General features: G+C 40.0%; 1 protein-coding gene across 1 annotated transcript; it reads right to left on the bottom strand.

The window, feature by feature from the left end:
- Positions 1 to 4,723: 4,723 nt before the first annotated feature.
- Positions 4,724 to 24,035, bottom strand: nckap1l (NCK associated protein 1 like). Its single transcript, XM_079265861.1, has 31 exons — positions 23,901 to 24,035; positions 22,534 to 22,644; positions 22,085 to 22,177; positions 21,498 to 21,554; positions 20,225 to 20,367; positions 19,833 to 19,923; positions 18,934 to 19,071; positions 18,271 to 18,319; positions 17,826 to 17,982; positions 17,152 to 17,208; positions 16,943 to 17,039; positions 16,571 to 16,680; positions 16,222 to 16,354; positions 15,956 to 16,037; positions 15,781 to 15,839; positions 15,540 to 15,685; positions 15,318 to 15,450; positions 14,827 to 14,946; positions 14,521 to 14,660; positions 13,696 to 13,827; positions 12,447 to 12,665; positions 12,101 to 12,231; positions 10,751 to 10,848; positions 9,990 to 10,083; positions 9,019 to 9,101; positions 8,353 to 8,433; positions 7,386 to 7,479; positions 7,156 to 7,272; positions 6,435 to 6,544; positions 5,693 to 5,782; positions 4,724 to 5,275 (listed from the first exon to the last, which is right to left on the bottom strand). The coding sequence occupies exons 1-31, from the start codon at positions 23,988 to 23,990 to the stop codon at positions 5,159 to 5,161; spliced, it is 3,372 nt and encodes a 1,123-aa protein (XP_079121987.1). The 5' UTR covers positions 23,991 to 24,035; the 3' UTR covers positions 4,724 to 5,158.
- Positions 24,036 to 25,211: the final 1,176 nt, after the last annotated feature.

The following is a 25,211-nucleotide window of genomic DNA, read 5'->3' on the forward strand; positions in this document are numbered from 1 at the left end:
CAGAGTTCAATAAAAAAAACAATAACAGGACAAAAAAAAAAGGAAAATGATTGCAGAGGCTCAAAGCAGAAAAGTTCTCCAAACCACCAACACAAACTTTGTGTGTCCTGAGACAGACTTCTGTTTCAACAGCTCTCCCACCCACTTCTGGGGGGACCGACTCCACTACACTCTGATTGGTTACGCAGGCCCAAACTGTGTCAGTGTGTGTGTGTGTGTGTGTGTGTGGTTGGGGAGGAGAGTGCGTCTTTGTCAGTGAGTGAGTGTTTGTGTATACGTGTACACACGTTGAGTGAAGTGTGAGTGAGTTGACCTCACTCACTGATGAAGTGTTGACTGCGAGGCTTTCAAGCCGCGTGTACTCAAATCCCCGATGAGAATTTTCCACCGCAGCCGCAAATCAGGGAACTACACAGAGAGTCTTTCACTGAAACCCACCAGTTACCAGAACCAAAATACATAAACAAAACTTGTCCTCGAAAGCCACCCACAACAGCTTGACAGGTTAACTGCTGTGCTTGATACTGCACTGCACAGGAAATAGCCACCATTGAACGCATTTTCTTTGACTGCTTTGACTGCTTCTTTTTTTTTACTAATCTGTTTTAGTTGAAGTTGATTCATTCATGCAAAAAGAAAATAAATATGGTGTCAGAGACCTTTTTACAAAATAAAAAAGTGCAGCCAGAGAGCCAGTAGTGGCACTTTCAATCAACAGCACAGAGCCTCCAATCATAATTAGGATCATATCAACAATTTACTTTAACAAGCAGTGTCAAAACATTTTTATTGGAAATGTCACAACAACAAAAGTCAATGTTTTCTGGGCAGTAAAAAGAACAAATGTGTTTTTGTCCAGACACCAAAAATGGAAAGCACACAAACCTTCAAGATCAGACGAGACAATGAACGTCGTAACGAAACACTTTCATAGTTCTAGGTCCTAAATGCATGAGCAGTCTTTATTTATAGAGTATTGTGAGAGCTGTGCGACAACGTGGCTTGCATGGGAAACCCCCCTGCCTGCTGTTCGCCTCCCTCCTTGCTTGTCTTGCTTTGGCTGCTGGGTCAGACTGACTCTCATGCTCCCATGCTCTTTGACATGGCTCAACATATTGCAAAAATGATGAGAAGTAAGATCGCAACATATGATTCTCCATCTCCTGTGTCACTTTGAGCTGTTTTGCTTTCACCAACATGTTTTAATGTAGCAGAGAAAGAGAATCAAGAATGACAAAGAATGATGCGCCTGCGATAGACTTACACAGCATTCAAACTGTAATGTCAATTCAACATTTAAGAAGAGTAATTCATCTTGTGTCACTTACAATCCTTTAAAAACTCAATACGATCTTCCCTTTGTGTGCTTGCCAGCCTCTTTACAATCTAAACTGTTTTATTTATTTTTTCTCCATCCGTCTCCCTCTGATGATGACGATCCCTCTGATCTCTCTCTCTCTCTCTGTCTGTCCACTCAGTGATATGTGCCAATAATTACTCACTATGCCTACACTTCAGGGAGAGAAATCTGACTATGTGGCCCCATAAATCGTCTAAATGTGACGTGTCTGCATGGGAACTAGATGTTCAAGAGACCGAGGGGCACGGAGAGTGGAATCAAAGGGATTTTACCCAAGTCAAAGGGTTTTTTGACTGAATACAATGGTCAAAGGGTCAAAGGCTTATAATATCAAGTTTCTCTTGGATGAACCTTATACCAAGTCAACCATGTTAGTTCGAGAGAGTATTCTGCTACCTCACCACACATCGCTCCTTTAAGGAACAGTATTCCTCTTGTTCTAAATAATACACAAAATATGCTACAAATCATTTTCGTTGGAACTACTTTTCACCAAAGAAATAGTCCTTGAACACTATCGATAATGTGTCTTATGGATCACACAGAGTGACAAGGACATTATCTCTTTGAAGATATGTTAATATATATATATATTTTGCCACACTAGCAGTGTGACTCCGTTGCAATGGCGCTCAGTCACTCCACCAGTTTGGTCAGGACTCATATCTCTACCACTATTGATGTGCTTTGCCATGAAACTTTGGTGATATCTTGAATTTCCCTCTAAGTCTGTCATTCGGTCAAATTTTTAATTCGTCCAATAGTTTGATTCATGACCAAACTCTTGCAAAACTAACTTTGTGTTTAGAGCTCATTAACCAATCTTATGTTGATATGCAAAACTAAGATAGTGAAGGTAAGAGGTATTGTGAACAGCAAGTAAGCATTATTATTATTGCGAGCATGTTTACAATCTGAGCATGACCATTCCGACTATCTCGTTTCGATCTTAAATTTGAACTCAAACATGAAGAAACCGTGAAATATGAAATCAGTAGCGTTACGGGAGAAAATCAGTAATGTTGTGTGAAAATGTTGTAATTCATTAAACATTGAACTGGTTGTAAAAAAACAACATCCTAAGTATTGTATTTTAGTTGTCATATCATTGATGAGACCCATCACAAGTCTACATGTTGCAAAAGAAAACACAGTGACACCTCACTGTACAAGACACCATTCACTGAATAAACAAATCGAACTCTTCTGCTACTTTATGGTCCACAACAACACGAGACTGAACACTTTAGTGAAGTGTACAGTATGAAAAGTAAACCAATAAAGGCAGTCTTACCGTTCCAGTGTGGTCCGCCTTGTCACAAGACTGAGATGTCTATCAGCTGCTATGTGTCTCTTGCAAGTCGGTGTGATGACCCTCGGCTCTGAACGCTGCTGAAGATAATTTGTGCGTGCGTGTGTGTGTGTGAAAGTGTTACAGAAATACAGAATGAGCTTTGTGCCTGTATGTGTTACTGTAAATCCAGCATGTGTCCTCTGTTTGAATGTGTGTATATAGTGCTGTAGTTTATGGTAATCTATGCCGCTCTGTGTTTACACTCTCGGTTACATCTAGTCCTTTGCTCTGTGTATTTATACTGTATTTTGCAGTGTGTGTACAGTATGTGGGCGTGTGTATGATACCAAGTGTCAGGAGAGGCTCTGTGTCACCAACACAATCAGCAGAGAGACTTATTTCAGGAGCAGTTTCCACCATTAACTGTCCTCAGGGTCTAAGGACAGGATCCACTGTTAATTTGCATGCAGAGCCTTAGAACGTTTCTTGCTGATGAACAAGACTGGTGGCAGGTTGGTAAGGTTAGTGAGTGTTAGTGTGGAGTTGAAAGAGATTTTACCCCTTTATTTAACTTTAATTCATCCAGGATTATCCAATTAGGATTTAAGATCTCTTTTCCAAGGGGACCATGGCCAAGATGGCAACAGAGAAGTTTCAAACAGGCTTAACAGACCTGAAAACAAACATCATAAGAAATTCACATGGAAGCGACATGTAGCAGACTTCAAACAAACAGCAAATGACATAAACGAGTTGGTGTCATTCACCAGGACAACATCAAGAGACGGACACGGTCAACTAAGCCAGGTATTTTATTTTGACTTTTTGGCTTTCTTACTACAATGTATTTATTTATTGACTTTTAATTTAACTGTCAGTTGTGTTGCATGTTAAGATTTTTTTTCAAGTGATGATTGTGTGTGCTGGAGGAAACAGCTGGAGAATGACAGCGAGGCGAATCCGAAGCAGGTCAGTCAGCTCTAAGATGACATCGATGCTGGACGAATTAGACAGAAGGAAACACCAGTGAAGCAAAATATTGTCTTGATACTTTGATAGCAAGTATAGTATCCCATAAATAATCTTAAAGTATGATATGTCATAAAAAAGCCAAATTATAGTATGCCAGGAATATGTCAAAAATAATATTATAGTATAGTAAGTCATTACAAATTTCACAATATTGTCTGTCATTTACAAAATCATGACAAAAATAGTGTTTTACAAAATTGTCATAATATAGTTTGTCATAAAAATGTCATAATATAGTACGGCATTAAAAATGTCACAAACATTTAAAAATCATAATATTTCATATTGTTTTGATGAAAATATGGTAGAATATAGTACCTTGCAAATGCTATAAAAATGACAAAGCATAGTATGCCCTTCAAAAAATATAATTGAGAATGTAATATTATGATGTCACTTTATTATTTTGAACAATAAAATGCCTATACAATGCCATTTTTGATGATTGTTTTAGTGACAAAGGTCACTGTGAACTCACAAAACACGTTTCTGGCCATAACTCAAGAATGCATATGCTAATTATGTCAATTTCACACAATTGCCTAATAAAATAATATGATGAAGTCATGACATTTTGGACGGACCATGAGGTGATAATTCTAGTTTGTTCAAGTTCAGGGGTACAACACTCCATCCTGAAAAAGCGAGGGGAACATGTCCCCTTGGACATACACACACAAGCTGCACTAAAACAGGTGTGAACATCCAGATGTCCAATGTGGCAACCAAACGGATATATAGCTTCAGAATAGGGTGGGAAGGGAGGAGATAGAAGAAACGGGAAGGAAAAAGTGAATGTCCTGGTTGCAAAATGAAATCGCAAAAGTTCCGTCTAAATTTAAAGACAACCACCTTTGGTTCTGCAAAACCGGAGTGCATTGTTTAAATTGTACATGAAAAATGACTCTCATCCAAAAAGGAAGGATGGGAGGATATTTGGGTTGGAGGACAGACTTGAAGTAGGCAAGCCCACTTGTTGTATAAAGACCAGAAAAAAAAAACAAATAGTATATTGTTATCATCTTTATTTGCGTAAAATGTGTAAGAAAGAATGTTATACACCAACTATTAATACAATGATCTATTTAAATCAAAATAAATGTGGTTACATTCTTAAAATGTGTTTTCTTTATGTCATGGCACTGATACGTAAAATATAAGAGGGATGTTACAGAATACACCTGATTTTAGTAATACAACAGCAGTCGTGAATCTACACAATAATCCTGACAGATAAGCATCGCAAAAGCGAGTCTAGAGTTTGTAAAATGAGGGAGGATCGTTTGTAATGTGCGTACATAAGGAACACTGACTTGCAGGAAGCACTATATACAAATATCTAAGGCCATGGTTAAGCAGGTAGCAGCATACAGATCTGTATGAATAACAGACTTAACGATAATGAAAACAAAACATGCATGCACGTAGTATCTTGGATAAATAAATGTTACATGAGAAATATTTAACAGTCTTCAGCCCAGAGTGACGATGAAGGACCTGTACACCTCTCTGTAGGCGTTTCGGAGCAGGACATACGGGAAGCAGCGCTCCAGCATGTCTTGGCTCAAGAATGGAGACTCCTCCACAATCTGAGTGAATTAGTGTTAAAATTGTTAAATGTTGAGTTACTCCATATTGTTATTATTATTAACAAATCCCATTAAAAGGGCAAAACGCTCATTCACTTCTATTGAAGATGTAAATCTTTAAGCTGGAAAAATATAGTTTCCTTTAAGTCATTTCTCAAAACAGCTGGGCACCGTAGTTTTAAGCAAACGTCACCCAAACAGAAGAAAGTGGTGCAAGAGTTGTTTGCATTTTTTTGTTTATCATTCATTTATTAATGCTTTAAAGATAAACAATGCATCCATTATAAAAAACACTGCAGGTGTGATGGCTTATTGTACAGAGAAAAACCTAAGTTAATGAAAAGTCATTAGTCAATTATAAACCCACTTAAGTCTTATTGGAAATTTAAAAATACATGATTTTACTGTGAAACCTACCCTGTGTAGAAGCAGGTAGATGGACTCTCGGTTTTTGCTCTCCATTCTTTCCACGTTTTGTCCCAACTGAAGCAGAGTGGAGGAGGCCAGCTGTGGAATAACACAAAGTTTAAAAAGAGGCAGATCAAACAACTGGAAAGTTTCAACACTGTTGGACTCGACCTAAACCTCAGCTGGGGCACAGGTTGGCAGTGTCTTGAGAAAGCTCTTAAACTGAAATATTGTCATAGCAGTGGTGTAGTGTGCCCAAGAAACCAATTATCCCTCGACATATTCCTGTCACATTTAGGGCTTTTCTAAGATTCGTTGCACCATGGCATGACCGTCTGCCTTTTCTGTGAAACACGTTATTAAGTCAGTGCTCCTCGACCTTAATACCAATCGATGTCTACTTTAGACCCTTATTACACGCTGCAGGTCTATCACTGTTCAATTGAAGTGATTCCCATTCCAGAGGCTTCTTTTAGAGGTCTGAAGCAAAAAATTGTCAGAAATATGAAACAGAATTTAGTGGAGCAGAATTTAGATTTTCTGATTTACTACCAAGGTTCCGATTGAAACCCCTAGTTGTGACACCTCGGAAGCACTGTCTTAATAGTTGTATAAAATCAAACTCTTTTTTATTTTAAATTGAAATGCAGGATAACCAACGCTCCACTCGGCTTTATCTTAAATAAGGTGATTTCAATTTGAAAAGTAAGACATTTACTGTGTAAAGAAAAACAAAATGTTTGCCACTCACCATGAGAAACTCTTTGAGGTGCTGCTCTATGTTCTTGTTCTGAACGGTGAACATGGCAGCAGCCAGCTGGTTTATGGCTGTAGCTAAACAGTGGATGTTGTTGTTGTGTCCTGATGAAATAAAATCACAGAGATCAGCACTGACAAATAGAAAGAACAGAGTAGCATGTCCTGTAACCCTGGCCACAGAGAAGATGTTTTCATTGCCCGACAATTAGCGAAATTAACTCGATGATCCGTAACACATAAGAGGAAGTATACTGAGCGTACGTCCTCTGGCTCACAGGGTAAATCTATTTCCAACACGCCAATGGAAAATAGAGACAAAGAAAATAATCTGAGACAAACGCCACCCTGTGCTCCGATAGAAATCTCGGCTATTTGCTGCTCTTAATGTTGCTGGCCAGGCTCTGAGCCAAGCGCTTAGGGTAAGCAGGGCCACATGCCAAGAGTAACTGTATCGATGCACGTCAGCTGAACTTATCTGTAAACAAAAGTGTCTCAAAAGAAACGTGTTTCTCATTAACCAACATAGTTTGCTGAGGACCATGCGGAAAGTATGATGCACAGCGATGCTATTAAGCCTAATGTTTGAGGGTGGATAACCTTGTTATACTCTATCAGCGGCTGGTAAGTAATGGCTGGAAGTAGTGACGATTAGTATTTGGTTGAGATCTGGCAAGCAGTTTCTAGCAGCTGAAAATAAATGGATTGATATGCACCTCCATGCTCTCGGCTGTAGAAAGAGTTGGGGTCCAGCGCCAGTGTCGGCAGGGATACGCCGACATAGACCAGCAGCAAACAGGACAGCTTGTACTCCTCGTCAATTGACGTGTTATCTGCAGGTTGTTCACAGAAAGCATTAAGGAATGAAAGAAGGCTCTTCATTACAGATGACTAAGCCATTAGATCAAGCTGTTTACAGAAGTGCCACTGGTAGTTTTAGTGTTACCTGTCTGCATATTGCTGATAGCTGCGACAAGGGCGGGATCGATATCACACGTCAACCCTGCAGCTGAAGCCAGCTCAAAAATGCTTAGAGTCACCTGTAAGCCATAAAGCATGAATTGAAGTAGAGCTGAAATAAGCTTCTACCGAAAGTGCAATTTAGATTTTTGCACCATTTAAACTTTCCTCATTTAGTTGCATTTAGTTGCTGATAAACACCACAAAAAAAGCCATTATGCTGGTGTGCACTTTGTATTTCATGTAGCAGCCACAGAAGTGACATACTGGACATGCAATGACACTATATCAGTGGGTGCTTTTGTAATGACACACAGGTTTTGATATTGCCCTATTTCTGGTTGCATGCATGGTTGGCCTGTCTGGGCAGAATGTTTCCACTGATGTGGTTTTGACTGCGGAGCTGCAGCAGCGGTCACAGTCTCTCTCACGGAGGCATGAGGGGGCTGCTGACGTCTTTGGGGTTATCCTGGCCGCGGCTGTGGCACGGCTGTCATGCCTCAATCAGAGGCTAGACGTAAGTAAGGGAGGGGGAGTTCATGAGTCACAGTCACACAGATAGCTCCAGAGGGAGATAAGGAATTTAATTTGGTTGGTAGGCAACTAGAGAATAGAAAAAAACTGTTCCTCTGCAACTCTCAGATCCACTGTTGCACACTTTCTGTTAGTATATTCTGTAATATTAACCCAAGATGTAAATCAGTCAATCCCCCAATGTCTGAAATGTAAATATGTTTAGATGAATGCAAATATAACAATATGTCTTCAACATAAATTCTCCCACGATAAGTCGGCCCTGTGAAAGCAAACATACCGTTGATAAACTGTAATGGGATGATTCATGCAAAGTGAAACCCTGACTTTTGCACTTAGAGTGCTCTGTGGGATCTTAACGTACTGTTGCTGTTTTTCCAGTGTAGCTGCCATTAAGTGGTATACAAGCTGTATTTTACCTTGATGTCAGCTTCAGGAGAGATGAAGTCCATCAGGCAATCGATGGGCCCGATCAGGTTTGGACAATGCTTATTCAGGATCTAGATTACAGGATTATATGACACAATACTACTGAGATCATACACGATCGAGTAAAAACCTTCATGTACTGAAGCTACTAAGTCAAGGGCAGTTTTCTTCCAGCTTTATATTATACGAGATGCAGTGCATGGAACCATGAATCACCGTTTTTAAACTGTTATTCCATTATTTAAATAGAGAACTGTATTTGACTTAAAAATAAGAATAAAAAAAGATTACTCAAGATCCACTTACTTTTTTTCCGCAGCGCTTTCAACTGCACCTTGCAGAGTTTGATCATTTCTCATCACATGTTATGGAACTTCAATCACATGACAACATGTGGCCGACAGAAAAACATAAAACTTGTATAAAAAATTGAGATAACTCCAACTACTGATGAAGACTTTGAGATGCAGTTGAAAGCTCCGGAAAAGCTAGTGAGTGAAACTTGAGACTTAAAAAAAAAAGAAGTTCTCAAACCACTATTCCCAATGTCAAGAATGAACTTTTACTCTTAATTTTAAAAGATATTTTTGTCAATTGTGCCTATACACTCTATAAGAAAGAGCTTTATATTGTCATAAAAACTTGTTGGATCTTACATCTTTCAGACCGTCCTGTGCCATCAATCTGAAGGACAGGATCACCCCGATGATGGTCATCCTCTTCAGCACGTTCTCGCCCCCTAAAGAGGTGCAGACAAAACAGATCAGAGGTTTGCTGCTGTATGAAGCAGTAAAGCAGAGACACTGTGTGTGAAGAGCGTCGGACCGCAAACCTGGTTATTTGCACTTGAATTCATTTCTGGGCTCTAAGAAAACAAAAGTGAATGTGACCAATCTATACGATTATATAATTTGTCTTATATTAGCTTTGTAAAGGAGATCCAGAAAAAAATTTGAGCTCTTAAGTACTGCTGAATTTTGTGATTATAGGTACAGAAGGAAAAAATAAACATAAATAATAATTTATTTATGTTTATTTTTATCAAATTATTCGCAATAGCTTCCTGCTCTACCTTCCTCGGCTTCCTAAAACATTGTAATGATGTAAAAAAAAGAAAAATGTAAGAAGATGATTTGTGATTCCCTCTGTGTAAATTCAATGGGCTTTTCTCTCCTGGCTGATAGCACCAGAAAGGATTTTCAGAGGTTTGATATAAAGACACTGAGAAGAGTCCATTTCTTCCTTTCTTCTACCTTATTTCGTCCCTTTGTTTTTCTTGCACCATTGGCGCCTGAAAGTGCTGATGGTAGTTCTCACTTCTATCATGTTAGCCTGAATAAGTGATGTACAGAGGACCGCTGGTCTGCCAAAGATATTCATGTGTATGTCAGTCAGTACATAAATAATAAGGAGTTCTGCTTCCAGTGATTCAACGTTAGGACTCCTCTTTCGCTTCATGTTCTCGTTCCTTCTTTCTCTGTCTCTATCTTCACTTTGTGCACCACCGGATCTCCTCCTGTCTGCCTTCAAAACCCCTATACCTTTTATTCATTCCTTTCCTTTTGAACCCGTTACCTCTTCCTTCACATCTCTTATCACCTCTCGCGTTCCCATCTGAACGTCTCACCTGACAGCCTCTTCTTAAGATTGGCCATTTCCTCAGGCTTATCAAAGTTGTTCCTCATCTGGACCAGGACGTCCATATTCTCAACCACCAGTTTCTGACAGAAGAGAAGGAAGTGAGATAAGTGATAAAACCACCTTCAGGTGGGAGTTGTGTAGGAGAGGGGTCATGGCTGTGACAGATCTGTCTCTCAGCAAGTTCAGAGCTCCTCACTTCAATCTTAAGTGTCAAAGCGTGGAGCCTGACACAGCACAGGAGCAACTGATTTAAAAGAGATATGCAGGTTTGACAAGATGAAGGTAGCTTTGAAACACAAAAATCTTTCCAGACTTTATTATATTGATTTTAACGTCAACATGAGTAGCAGATGGACAGACGAAAACATCAAAACTGAAACTCATTGAATTCCTATTAGCTATGGATTGTAAATGTATTCTCTTAGAATGGACATGAAAGCTTAAAGAACACATTTTTTGGTCGATAATGCATTTTCTCTTACAGTCGATCCAAGGGAAGAGTGCAGTAGCCTATCTGCATATTTTAGGTATATTCTATAGAGTCAATGGCAGTTCCTTTTTGGGGGTAAAAAAATAAATCGTTTTCTTTAGTCTCAGCTACACTGCTTCTGATGTCACTGCTCTGCCTTAGTAGAGCAGTGTTGTCTCCCTGCTACAGACCAGTACTACTCATATCAAAGTTACCCAGGTTATTCAGCGGGCCACTGATCTACATCCTTGAAACAAGCCCATTGCATCATACTCTACCTTCAGCTCGCTGACTTGCGAGGTGATGTGCCACATCAGGTTTTCACTCAGAAACTTCAAGCCGTATGGACCAATTAGCTCCGCCAGGGCCTGTAACTCTGCTCAGAAGATGATATGAATAATTTATGGGTTATGATTGGAGGGAGATGAGTGATCAACAGAAGCTTAAATTGACATTTTTACAAAAATGCACAAAAGAAACAGGCTCAAGTGGAGATGTTTGGTTTGCTTCAAGTGATTTTTTTTTAGAAAATAACCTCTATAAAATATGAAAGATTAGATTTTTGAGTGTAGCGGAATCAATGAGAGAGAGACAACTGCAGCTTTTAGATCTTTCACTCAGCTCAACATCTCTGCCTAAATATGGATGGATAAGGATGTGTGTTGTTAAAATTGGAGGTGGTTAATGGATGGCAAATGAGTCAGTGAGAGGCACGCAGATACCTCACTATGGAGTAAATATAGACAACGATGACGACATGGTGTGCAGGCGTCTATTGAAGTTCAGTGGTCTCCAAGATACTGTGTGTGTGCATGCCTAAGGTATGTATCTCTATTATGTTTGCATGAGCCAAGGTCTGTTGTGGAGTAGATATTGAAACAGCCGGAGGTCCACTGCTCTAACAAGGCAGCGTGTAGGCAGAACAGGAGGCTGGGTGGTGGAGACACAAGTGATGCTGGAATAGTTACGATGCAAGGACGAAAGAGCGGGGGAGATGATAAGCAATACTGAGCTTTACATTCATCAGGCAGTGTCAGAATAAACTACATGACCGACAGTATGAAGAAAAACACAACACACCACCACAATAACTAGCTCCACATCCTCTTGAGCAATAACACTCCCTCTGAGTGTGGCGTCAGGACTGAATGAGTTTGGGGACGTTTTTGAGAAGAGTGAGTCATGTCTTTGATCTGTGGACCCGTGAACATTAAACCTTAGAGGACAAGGGTACTTTTTGTCTGTAAAAGCATGTCTGCAAAAAGTGAAAATGGAGGAGAAAAATCTGTCTTTTTGAGGCGTTTTTGCTCTTGTCAGGCAAACATTCTCAGAGAAAGGAATAATGTTTAAAAACCTTTCTCATATTACACCCACAAGACAAAAATTCTAGCACGTGAATGTAGTGTACATCATGGAAAAGCTGTGGATGCTAAGCTCTGCATGTCACTGATGACTGTCATCTGAATTACATTTCCTACACTGTATCACACAATGAAAGTCAGTGAATAGCTTTATAACCTTCATACTAAGCTATGGATTATTTGTCTCCCATTACCGTTATCACCTTCGTTGTGAAAAGACAATGGTGATAATACAAAATATGCAATGATTAAGTGCTGGGGCCCGACCTGATATATCTGAAAACTCCTCCGCTCTGAAACTTGGTTCGCTGTCAGTAGCCTGGTTGACGAAGCAGTGCATCGTGGGACAGTGAACGATGAGGGAGTTGCTGGCCTGACGCAAGAGACTCTCCAGGAACCTGAGGTGCAGAAAAATCAAACATAACAAAAGCTCCGTTGTGTCTTCACTCAACAGATGTTTGAATTTAAGAGTGAAAGTGAGGGCCACAGAAAGACGGGAAACAAAGCAGAGAAAGAGAAATCAAGAGGGTATGCTTGCGTGTGCTAGCTCTGCGTTTTAAATGGACACGCGCATGCAGCATAGAGTTGATACACATATATGTATTGCACACACCATTTTGTGTAGATGGTCGTAATAGTCTGTCCTCCACGTGAGTCCAGTGGCTGTGTTTGCTGCAGCAGGACGTTCTTCACCAGCCGGGTGATGTCCAGGTTGATGTAGCTGGAGAGGGTGTGCAGGCTGGCTGTATAGGCTCTTAACCCCGCCAGGAGGTCTGAGGGACGGGCTATCTCCTCGGTGGTCTGGTTGTAATTGGCCATTCTCACGATGATTCTGGAGAAACATGTTCAACCAACGTCACTTATAACCAGGAGTGGGCTGAGGGCGGACAGAGGGGACCTCAAGACGGGTTAAACGAGCCATGGTGGCATGGTACTATACTCTCATTAGGTCAGCACATTCACTGCTCCAGGGCTTCAATTTTATTTATTTTATTTCCGGGCCATTAATCCCCTCTCTTTCTCTCCCTGACTAGTCTGTACAATTTTGGCCATGCTGCTACTAAAGGACGCTAATTTTAGGGTGACAGGGGAGATAATCATCAGCTAAGACAGGGAGACTAAGCAGAGCATATACACAGGAACATTAGGTTGCCCTGGTACCAATCCCTAATCTAAATAACAGTTAGCACTGAAATGACACAGAGCAAGGGATGGAACTCTTCTCAGGTTTTTAAATGGGTGCAGCACAGCCTGACACGGAGGAATCAGATCGAAAATCAGTGTTCATTGTCGTGATGGAGGAGACATTTCTAAAGAGACAAGCTCCAAATGATTCCCGAACTGTCAGGAGGAAATAAAAAAAAACGGTGTATATCAGTGAGTGACAATTTGGAAAAAATTGCAGCTTGAGATACTTTTGAATTCTCCCAGTGCTCTGCCACATCTTGGTCAATAGTGTTTAACATTTCCGACAGCTCCTGTCCAAGATGGCGGTCAGCCTACTGAGCAACATGTATGTGAGCATATAAGCAATCAGTTTGGACATAGAGTCAGCAGTATAAAAAACTATTATGAAATGATGTTCGTACACTGAGTACAACTGTACAGCACATTTACGCACTGAGGAAACAATACTACAATGTGTTCCTTTCACAATGAAAACAAGCGCTCGTGTTAGTTATTAGCATATTTCTGACAGTAATTGCTGCGAGATCCGCAAAAAAATCCAAATCCCTCTGCCGCACATGAGATAGGGGAAGATTTTTTTTTTAGGCAAACATCACCTCAGAGACTTCAGGAATCATCACATCATCCACATTTTTTTCAGACAAATATAATAATGCCCCCATCCCCACTCATACTCAGAGAGGCGTGTCTCCAGGTGGGAAATGAGGAACTCTGTGGGAACGACGATGTGTTCGAAGACAATAAAGTCACTGCAGAGGCTGTAGGAGGAGCAGAGCTCTGTCAGCATCAGATGCATCTTGTCCACACTAGGAGATGTGGGAGAAAGAGAGAGAGAAAAGGGAGGATGAATTCTTTAAGACAAATGTTTTGACAATGACTGTAGTATGGATGTGCTTTTCTCAGACAAATAAGGTAATAAACCCGTTAGAGAATTGTAAAACATCTCCAAACTGATGCAGGGAGGAGGAAAACTGAGAGGAGGGAGAGAGACAGAATTACGACTCTTTCGACTAAATTAGTGAGTTTTCTTACTGGAGCTACATAGAGAATATGATCAAAACAATGCTGAGAGGTTTCGTTTCTTAATTTTGAATAGCTTGATTCAGTACCCGTCAACGTTGACTGGTTCAACCAGAAGGGTAATAAAGTTCAGGACAAGTAATGCCTCGTCGGTGAGAGCATTTTAATCTTGTCCTCATGATAACTTCAGGACAGAAATGCGTCATGGGGTGAAGGAAATCATTTGGAAATGTCAGCCAATATTAACATATTTCTACTAACATGAACTGCATTAACCTACTTCAACCTTGGCAAAACTGTACAGTGTCAATTGTTTTTTTTTAATGGACTGGATCAATTTGACTGGAACAAGCGTTGATAATTCTGCATGTCTCCAGAAATCAGTTCCAAAACGTCTCCCAATTGAGTACAATGATTAAAGGATCAGGGAGAGAGAGAGACATAAGTAGAAAAGTGGGGGAACAAAAAGGAAAGCTGACTTGGTAACAACGGCCCGGTCTTTTCTCAGGCTTTCGGCGCCTGGTTTCTCTTTCTGGATCTCTCCCTTCTTTGGCACCGGCTTCTTTTGTTTTCTATGGCGAGCTGCGCTGATGGCCTCGGCACAGTGCTTGGGCTGCAGCTGAGGGGTTATCAAGTAGATAGAGATGGATGCGAGGAAGGAGAGAAGGAAGGGGGACGGAAGGGAGACAGAAAGACGAAGAATTCAGCCTAGCAAATATTGGGAAACATGCTCATATATACTGTATATGTATATATATGTATATTAAACCTGAAATAGACTTCACCTGGTCATTGAGGTTGCACTGCTCAGCACATATCTCCAACACAACACTGCTGGTCTGCTTGGCTATCTGCTCCAGGAAGGTCACACACAGGCGCAGAATCTTCTTCTCCATTGCCTCTGTCTAGAAACACAAACAAGTGCAGCATATGTGAGTGTGCACATACTGTATGTTCAATGAAAGAGGACACAGTAAGGCATATACGAAGACAACATACACGCACACACACACACACAGAAAGGTAGAGGGCATATTCTCCAGTTAGATTCAGTCCACTGTTAATGTATAAGAACTCTTTCAGGTCTGTCTCCCTAAACTGGCAAACGTTTCAAACGATTAAGAAACTGACATGTTGCTGTGATGTTGCAGCTGGTGAGGTGTGTCATAAAGTGATAGAAATCAAACTTAATGCAGAGTGTAACCAACGTGTGTCTTCAATGCTTCTTCGATGATGCTTATGTAATAGCTTGGAAAGCAAATGACTCAACACTGACCTCCTCTGGGCAGAGAGGATGTCCACACTGGCTGAAGTGAGAACAGACCAGCGGGAAAGCCATGAGGTAACGCTTCATGGTCATCTCCTCGCTGCTCTGGCAAAACATCTTCTCAAAGACGCGCGGGTAGTAACTGTTAAGCAAACAAGATAATAAACAGTTAGGACATGAAAGTATTTAGTCTTGAAGAGAAGAGAAGAGAAGAGAAGAGAAGAGACTGACCCGAGCATGGACACCTCAGATGTGTCCTGCAGAAGTTCTTCCAAACTGTCCACCATCCTGGTGTGAAACTGAATCAAGTTCATCACCTTTGCTAAGTCGGGGTATTCCTTTAGTGGAAGAGGGGCCTTGTTCACACTTGTGTAGGCCTAAAACAGAAGACAAGGAAATATAAGGGTGGCATTCACCATGTTTTAGAATGAATATTGTGCAATATTTGATATGTTGCAGCAAACCTACTTACCTGCAATCTCAACCAGTCCAATCGAAGTGCTCTGAAATCAAACTCCTCTTTTTTTTCCACTGCAGAGTAAAATTGAATCATCATTGAAATGTAACGTTTTATGTTGCATTTAAAGCAGAGAACACTATTGAGTGTACACAAGCTGCAATAATCTGCAGTGTGTTTTTGTGATTACCTTGTTTGACTGACAAAGCAGAGAGGGTTGAGACGAATGAAGTCATCAGCACAGACTCCTCTTCTGGACACACATACATGTTCTGCAGAGGAGAAAAAGTTCCCTTAATTCATGCTGTAGAAGGAGAATAAGGGATGCATTCAGTAATAAAAACATTGATGACTTTCTCCTTTCTGACACTGCCTGCCCGTCAGTTAACAAAAGAAAAATGCACAGAATTGTATCCTGCCCCTTTTACTGTATTTGACATTTATATCTACAGGTACCTGTATGGTGTCATTGAGAACCAAAGCATCGAACTGTGCCAGGTACTGGACGTGGTAGCGTTGAACCACATGGCTGTACTTTGCCATCAGACCTCTTAACTTCTCCATGTGGAACAGCAGCTCAGCCATCTGACTGGGAAAAAAAAAGAAAAAGCAAATGAACACTAAACATATTCATTTCTTATTACATTTCATCATTTAAATGTGTACAAAAAGGTCACTGTAAAATCTCATGTGCACACTTTAGGACGAGACATCTTAAGTTGCAGCGGGGAGAACCTGCTCGCTGCCAGATTTTTGCACACTAAAATGACACAGAGTGACCTCCACAGTAGCACCTATGACCTACTTGTCAATGTAGTCCTCGGCCGTCTTTATCTTTGGCATATTCTCAGAGTGTCTGACGAGCCACAGGACCTCGTCACGGGAAAATGACAGAGCCATGAAGACAAACAAGGCCTTGGAGATTTGATTGGCACACAGGAGAGAGAAGAAATAGGAATGTGAGCAAAGAGTCTCAGATCAGTGAAGTCATGATTACTGTGAAACGCAGGGTCATTCAAAAGAATCCCCTCCTCCTGTCCAAATATTCTCCAGAGAGGCTGGATCAAAGATACTGTTTTTCATCAGTCCATCATTTTATTTTTGACTTCTAACATGCAGTAATGAACTCATTTAAATTCCTCGAGTGTAGCTGTTATCCTCGTTAGTGTCCTTGTACCTTTGGTCCCAGAAGTCCAGGTTCATCCTCCAGAACTTTAAATAATTCCATCATCGCTCCTCTGAGAAACTGCCTCCTCTCTCGGTGCATAGCTCCACTGGTAATAACACAGGAAATGATCAGAGACATTTGGTTCCCACGGCTCATTTCAAAGAAAATACTCATCAATGAATATTAATGACAAAAGTTTAGTTTCCTGAAAGTCTTACCAGTTGAGTAAAACATGCTCACGGCATTCCTTGATGTCTGCAACTCGCTTGTTATATCTGATAGAAGAAAAAAATAAACAAATGTGATGAGAAGCTAATTTACAATGTAAAAATGTATAATTCCATGTGGTGAGGCAATATTGACCTTTTTCTAATATGTGTCATCTTTGTCTTGGCACGTATTCATTTAGCAATGGAAGCAATTTCTTCTGAAACTCTAAATACAAATAAGTCTTACAATGTAATCGAGTAACAACTATACTGTGATATCTAGTTTATAGTACATTATATCAACGTCATCACCTTTTCTCTTCAACCTTTTGTCTGTACAGTAATCCATTGTCTTCCTCTCCGAATATAAAGGCACTAAGGGTATTACATACTACTTACTGACTATATGTGTTGTTTGTGATTTTTTAAATTTTTTAAGGAGAATTAAAGATTATTTATTGCCATACTCTTTTTTTCAGCTGCATACATTTGATTTTAGGGAAATGTACTTTTAAAACAAATATATATATATGTCCTCAACAATTGCCTTTGATATGTTAAAATACCACAAAACTTTTGCATAGAGAAATTCTCATTCATACATTTAACCTTTATTGCTTTTTAAATTTGTATTGATCAAGTAGGACTACTTCTCATAATGTAGCAGTGCAGCGTATACGTACCCTTTCATGCTGTCGAAGAGGTCCTCGGAAACCTTGTGTATGTTGAGTACTTCATCTCTGGTTAGGACCAGGTAGAGGCCGCTACGTAGAGCCATCTTCCACAGCTCCTGGGAGGCCTGGTTTGTATTCAGGCTGCTGTGGCACAACAGGAAACCGACTGCAAGGAGCACAGTCAACATTTAAGGTACAATCAGTTTAGCATGTGACAGTGCTCCTGTCATGACAAATGTAGAGACGTTGTTAACTGGTTATATCTCCGAAGCTAAATTCTTTCAGCAGTAATACAAACCATCAATATACTGTTGTTGTGTGTTCTGCTCACTCAAATACCTGCAAGATGTAAGTGTGTCTGCAATGTGCTCAAGCTACAATCCTTGTGATGTCTATATATTTGCATAAAGTGAACAGAAGGAGGACGTTATCACATAGGATGAGGTATACATACTAATGATCCACCGCTCCATCACCTCCATAGACAGGTATTCACACGCCACCTGTGGTGAACAACAAGGTTATTAACCTCCAGTAAAGACACATTCACTACAGCATGTACAAAGCCGGATGCCTGTTTGACGAAGTCAAATCCTGTCAGTTAGACTACATGGTAGCCATCAGAATCTTCATTGTTACTCTGTTCTGGTTCCCACTCATCAATAGATTTTGGAAAAACCTCCTGGAAATATTGACCATCCTCCCTAAATATGCTTTAAGAAATACAAAAATGTTATATTGTATCTATCAGTTTTCTCGATAGACTTTAAATGCGGGCCATCTTTTCCATTAAAATATTTATCTTTTGAAATTGTTGCCTGGAGGTCCCTGGCTCGACAGGACGAGTGATTCCTCTATGAGGAGGCCACAGGCGTCGTAATGACAGAGTTCAAGGAGGAGCAGAGAGGTCATAAGACAATAAAATGAATCATTTTCTAAATGAAAGCTCTATAATAAGAGGACATGCGTTTCATGTTGTTGCATAATTTAGCTGTGACACCTTTTCTCTCTTCTGTGCCTGGAAAAAACATAATCTAGACACTATACCTCTTCCTCGCTCTCCCTTCCGCTATCAGAGATAAATACGGGAGGAGAGGTGATGGGAGGGCGGACTCACAGTGTCACAGCAGGCCGGGTCCAGCATGGCAGCCGGAGCACTCAGCAGGCTGAGGAGCTGGGCGCTCCGCCACTGCTCTGCTGGCAGGTTCCTGCGTGGGTAGACCATCTTCAGAGACAGCAACGCCGCCGTCACAGACTGGGAGATGGACAGAGAAGGGAAGGAAAACAGTGAACGAGGAAGTTAGAGGGATGCGGAGAAAAAGAAAGAGGCAAAATGACAGAGACAGAGAAAGAAAGCAGCACTTCACAGCAAATTATGACAAAAAAAACAAGCTGGAGGCTCAAAAGATGAGGTTTACATGTTTTTGCAGAAAGACATATTGAATGCTCCACCTCAGAGGCCAATGTAAGTGCCAGTGTAAAGGAGTAAATATAAATGATGAATCATTTGTATTATTATTGTAAAAGGTGTATTGTGTTGATAAAGCACTTGCAAGATATAGCATCCACATATAACTGACTACTTTGATGGGCTTACACAGAGTCGTGACCTCAACCTCATCTAACACCTCTGGGATGAACTGAAGCTCCGACTGCGAGTCAGACCTCATCACAACATCAGTGCCCGTCCTCCCTTATTCTCTTGTGACTGAATGGAAACATGTCCCCGTGGAGGCTGTTATAGCCACAAATCAATAATAATAGGAATGAGGTGTTTAACAATCATCATTATGGTGCAATGTTTTGGGTGGCGATATAGTATAGTACTAAAGTGCAGTGTTGTGACAAGACAGGAGTGTTTATCATTCATCATTTACGTTATGTGTTTCAATATGCATTCATAGTTGTACTAAGTTGAATTATACAGAATGTTTAGTTTACTTTACTGCGTCAACCCCTACGTTTTATCTCAAGGAAATTATCAACATGTTGACGTAGCTTTACAATTTACTGTACCCTTGTGTGAGGGCCAAACTCCTCAGTTAGCTTCTTCCAAGGATGTTCATACTCCACAAACATCTGGCCGAGCCGTGGGTAGGCGGGGTCACTGCAGGATTCATTACAGCATGCAATCAATCATCATTTGAAGGAAAAGAAGTAGGACAGTATATAATGATACAGCATTGCTGATACTGTGTCAGTCTAGCATTACCTACAAGGACCTGACTGATAATAAAAGTATTGGTTTTCATGAATCACACACTTTCCTGCAGTTTGTTGGAGATAGAGAGCTGCACGTAGCAAATGCAACACCACTGGATGCTATCTTGATCATTAAGGGTGAATAACTGCACATCCATCCATCAAATTACGTTGTACCTCATATATGCAGTTTCATGTTTCCTCACCTGCTCCCATTGGTCATCTCATGGGCACAGTTGAACATGCCCACCAGTGCCTTCTTATCATCGATGCGAGAGAGCGTTATGATGACAGACGTGTATGTGATGATCAGATCCAAGTAGTTCTTGGTGAAGTCAAAGTTGATCGCCTGAAATAAAATAAAAAATGTAGACAGTGGTTCTGAAATGACTGAAAGTGGTCTAACTAGGCAACACATTCTCACTCCTAACTCATCAACTACTGAGGTTTGGTCAACTGTAGATACAGTAGAGCTAATGTGGACACCTAGAAGAAAGACATTGTTATTGAACATCAGGAACGGGGGCTTTCATTAACTGTATGTTTAAAATAGTTTCAAAAAAAAAATCAGTTTTGGAGATTTTTGGTTGGAAAATATTTGTCATCATAGACATCAATAGAGATCACAATAAATACTTTGAATATAAAATACACGCATCCTGCAAATGGCTGTAAAAAGGTTGTAGTTTCCCTACTGACGGAGAAAAGTGGTTGAACAAGCTGCATTTTGCAATGTGTTTGCAGAAATATGAGTGTTTGGAATACACCAGGGTTACAGACAGAAGTGGATTAAGCTGAGGGAGTAGTTTAAACGATTTAGATCTTTTGTTACTTTATCCCAACCTGAAAACCTATCTCCATTGAAATCCATTGAGACGGACTGAATTCAAATTCATGACCACAGCCGCTACTCTTCCTCTTTAAGCAAACATACGGTCACCTTTCAAGGAGAAAGCGTTAGATATTTTATGATAGATTTGGGCTGAAATATTACTTTAATATTATTTGTCAGTTTGAAAATAAATTACATCACAGATCCTTTTAAGGGTGTCAAATAAAAATAATTCGTTCAAGTAGACTTCACTATTGATTGTGACAAATGGTTGAAGAAAAGGTCCTGCGCTGAGGGAAAATAATAATAAATCAAAGCATTGCGAGGTGCTTAAAATGCCAACATGGGCTGTGCAAATCAGATAGCAGGAGACACGGATCGCTGAATTATACAGTAAAATATACATAATGCACAAGGTAAAGGGTGCCACTTTAATTGTGATAATAAAAAACCTGACAAACTGAACAGGAGGAGGCTGTGGGCAGTGAGAAGAGAAAACGTAACCTGCAATAGGTAGGTGGAAGGAGTAAACAGCATCGTATAGCAGGATGTATAAAAAGAGTGACAGCTTGTCAGAAATCAGCAGATGTTTGGTTTAAATGAAACGTTTTCCCTGACTTATGAATAAATACATCTTAAATACTTACAATGTCAAAGAAGCACTGACAGGCATCTATGGTGTTCAACAACTCATAGACGTGGTCCTGAATGAAGAACAGACAAGGGTTAAAACAAAAAACATCGAAATGATGTTAAGCCTACAAAGTGATTTCTTAAACACGTTTTCAAAGATTCCTGTAGCCTAATAATCATTTTATAACATCATGATTGAGTTATTCTCAATCTCACAAATAAAGATGATGCATTAGGCTGGCTGCGACCTCCATCACAGAAATATGCAAATGTCAAGGGAGGTGTAATGAACTGCACCAAACCACAGTGAGCCAACTGTCCTTGATATTTGGAATACAATTAAATATGTTCCTATATGAGAATAAACCACTCTATATGTAAATGTATCCTGGAAAACAAGATAGCAGAAGGAAGTAGAGAGAAAGAAATACACCATCATTGTCCTCTATACCACATTTGTGTTTCCAAAAGAGAGAAAGAATAATGTAAATGTCTTTTCATTTTGATTGTTTTTATGTTGTCATGTTATGCTTCTGTTTCTTCCTCTGCTATTGTCGCGTAGTTCCTTGTCATGTTGTGTGAAAGAAAAAGAGATTATCACCCTGAACTCTATGACATCCAGGAAAGAGTCGTAGTAGCTTGCTGCACCTGCCAACACTTCAGATTTCTGTCTCTGTATGCCGGTCAGATTTTGCTAAGAAAAAAAAAAAGAGAGAACTTTTCATTACTGGTCAGGTATTATGAAGCATCATATTGTTTGAAAAGTAGAAGTCGCTCTTCCTGTGACTTCATTCATTTGCTTCACTTCCATACTTGATTACGTAAACCATCAGACACAAGCAAATGTTTACATTAAAGAAACACATATATAAACAAAGTATGGACACAATAACAGATATACTCATAGAGCCAATCTCATGCAATATAATACCATAGCCCGAGATGACTTGCATGGGTAACGCTGATCATCAAAGCTTTGTTTTCACAGGTCAGTTGTTTTACAATTTCATAATAAGATGGGGGTTTTTTTTCAAACTTAGTGAAACTTACAATGTTTCCCCTGAAGTCAATGTTGGGGAATTTCTTGTTGATGTATTTGATGGCAGGCTCCATGGTTTTATCGGTCAGGAGGGATGGCCGCATCTTAGGGTCTGCACAGGTCTGTAACAGAGGTTGGGAAAATATGAAGATGTGAGGATGTGATCAGTCATACTGTAATGCTCGGCCAGACTTTTTTTTATATTTCACTCTGAAGGTTCTGGCAGTTAAATAAAGTTGTCAAGCCCTGCCATCATGCTCTGTGGGTTCTCTTGACACTGACAGCATTTTTTACATTTTGAGTGGCATCTATAGCCACTGGTTAGAGAAGCTAGCTTGTCAGAAGAGCACCTGTCAACAACAGCACTCAAGGTGACTCTGAGCAGAATAGTGAACACTGAACTGCCCCTGTGGGGCTGTTAGGAAGCTGACAGTAGAAGAGTGTGTAGCAGCTCCCAAGAGTGAAGTCTGACTGCTGGAATCAAAAATGCATGCATGCTCAGCACATCTTCACTGGGCTCAAAATGAAACTGCTCTTCCACTTCTCCTCCTGGTGAGTGCAGTCACACAGTCGATGCATACACATGCTGAAATGGGGTTACCGAAAGGGGACATGTGTGTGTGTGTGTGTGTGTGTGTGTGTGTGTGCATGTGTCACTTCCTGCATGTCACGTCCAGAAATACATTATACATTAGTTAATTATACTTTCCGATTTCTTCATAATATTTCACTGGTCTCTTTGCATATAATCTGATGTGTGAGTTTCACAGCATTCAGTTTAGAATAACTGAAATTTGAGGTGACTGACAACTCAGACTGACTTCCTGTCTGCACTTCCTCTTTGGAGAAAATAAACTCAGTTGCGTTTGGAAGACAGTGCTGCCTATAAAACTAAGTACACAGCTGTTACAATTATCTAACATCGTTTCATCACAGCAGTTTAAGTCACAGCTCCTGGAGAGTTTCTTTATTTTGAGAAACTGTGCATTACCGGGTTATAACTGGTAATTCACATTCTTATAAGACTCTGTAGTACTTCTCTGCATTACAGATAAATTACTTTAACGTCTTTGGCTTCATAGAATCATTATTATTTGTATTGTAGACACAAATGTAGATCCAGCTCTCGTCCTCTTTCAACAGTTCTACGAATCTCACATTAGAAATGAGGAGAAACATTCTGAATATGATTCAATTTCAATTTGTTCCTGAGCAGTAAAAAAGCATACACTGTTAACTCTTTGTATAGTGTAAGAACTGTCCGCAGGAACATATTTTTAGAAAACTATCAAGGCGTAAGATTATGAGTCGAAAGTCAAGTTCCTTATTTCTGTTACACAGACAACTTGCCTCTATAAATCTTCCTATTCTCCCTCACCTTCTTAATGTAGTTCATGCGTATTAACACCCCATTCCCTCTCTCATTGAGGATGGTGAGTTTTTCAGCCAGTTTCTGTTGGTAGTTCATTGCTCCACAAACACTCCGTTCAGGCCTTGGCCTCCTGCTCCTGTGTCGTCGTCGAACCCTCGGAAACAAGTGCACCCAGAGCCTCACCCTGACACTGGGTCACATGGGGCCCATGGGTGGGGGTGGAGCCATGAGTTGAGTGTCACCCACACACTATAACTGTATGTCAAAAAGTGGTTAGAAATGTATTAAATGAGGATTAAATTTGCCACAAAAAAAGAGAAGAATCATTGTTTTTATTCTTTGGCACTTTTGGATATTTAGTCACATTTTAAGAAACTACATTCTCCACAATTCACACCGTCGCTCAACACTTGATGCTCGAGAGAAAACATGTATTGTTGAAAATATATTGTTGAGCAAATAAATGTCCGTGTTTTCTGTCTGTTAAACTTCCTCTGTGTTGTGAACCATTTGAGATACTTCCTCTTGCTCTGTGAAAGCCGTGCAGAAAGGTACAAATCATATTCTTGTTACTCAAGCACGGAATGTAATACATTTTACTTTCACTTTTTCTAACTAACCAGCCAGAAAACCAGATACAGGGTTGAATTTTTAGACACGTTTTAAAAAAGGTCTTTCTTTCACCACAAGATGGCAATATTTACAAACTGAAGCTGTTTCCTGAACGAATGGGGGATCAATCGTGCAACAAAGTGGGTGTGTGACAAATACAAACTATATCACAAAAACACCTAAACCCACACAGACTGGTGACAAATGACAAACCTCCTTAAAAGGATGGGACAAGACAGACTGTGCATTATAGTAACTGTACACTATGTATGTACTGTATGTGTACTCGGAGGTCTGTCCTGACAGAGTTTAGCATAATTGATGCATTTCCATCTCTCCATTTTCATCCATCCAGGTGAATTTGGCTCATGAATAACTCATGCTTAGCACTCCAACACAAAACCTGCGTTTACTTGGTCGATATGCAGTAAACCATAATATAACCACACATTCCATTGCCATTGTTGATAGGTTTATGTTCACATGTGTGTGTGTGTGTGTATATATATATATATATATATATATATATATATATATATATATATATATATATATATATGTACACTTTTCTTTTGGATATATATTTATACTTATATTGTATATAGCTCTTAAATGTGTATACCTACATATGTTCTACTTATTTTGCTGCCCTTTTTTATTCTTTATATATATTTTTGTTGTTTATTGTACATTTGTGTTTGCACA

Source organism: Melanostigma gelatinosum, assembly GCF_949748355.1.
Source record: "Melanostigma gelatinosum genome assembly, chromosome: 3".
Taxonomy (NCBI): domain Eukaryota; kingdom Metazoa; phylum Chordata; class Actinopteri; order Perciformes; family Zoarcidae; genus Melanostigma; species Melanostigma gelatinosum.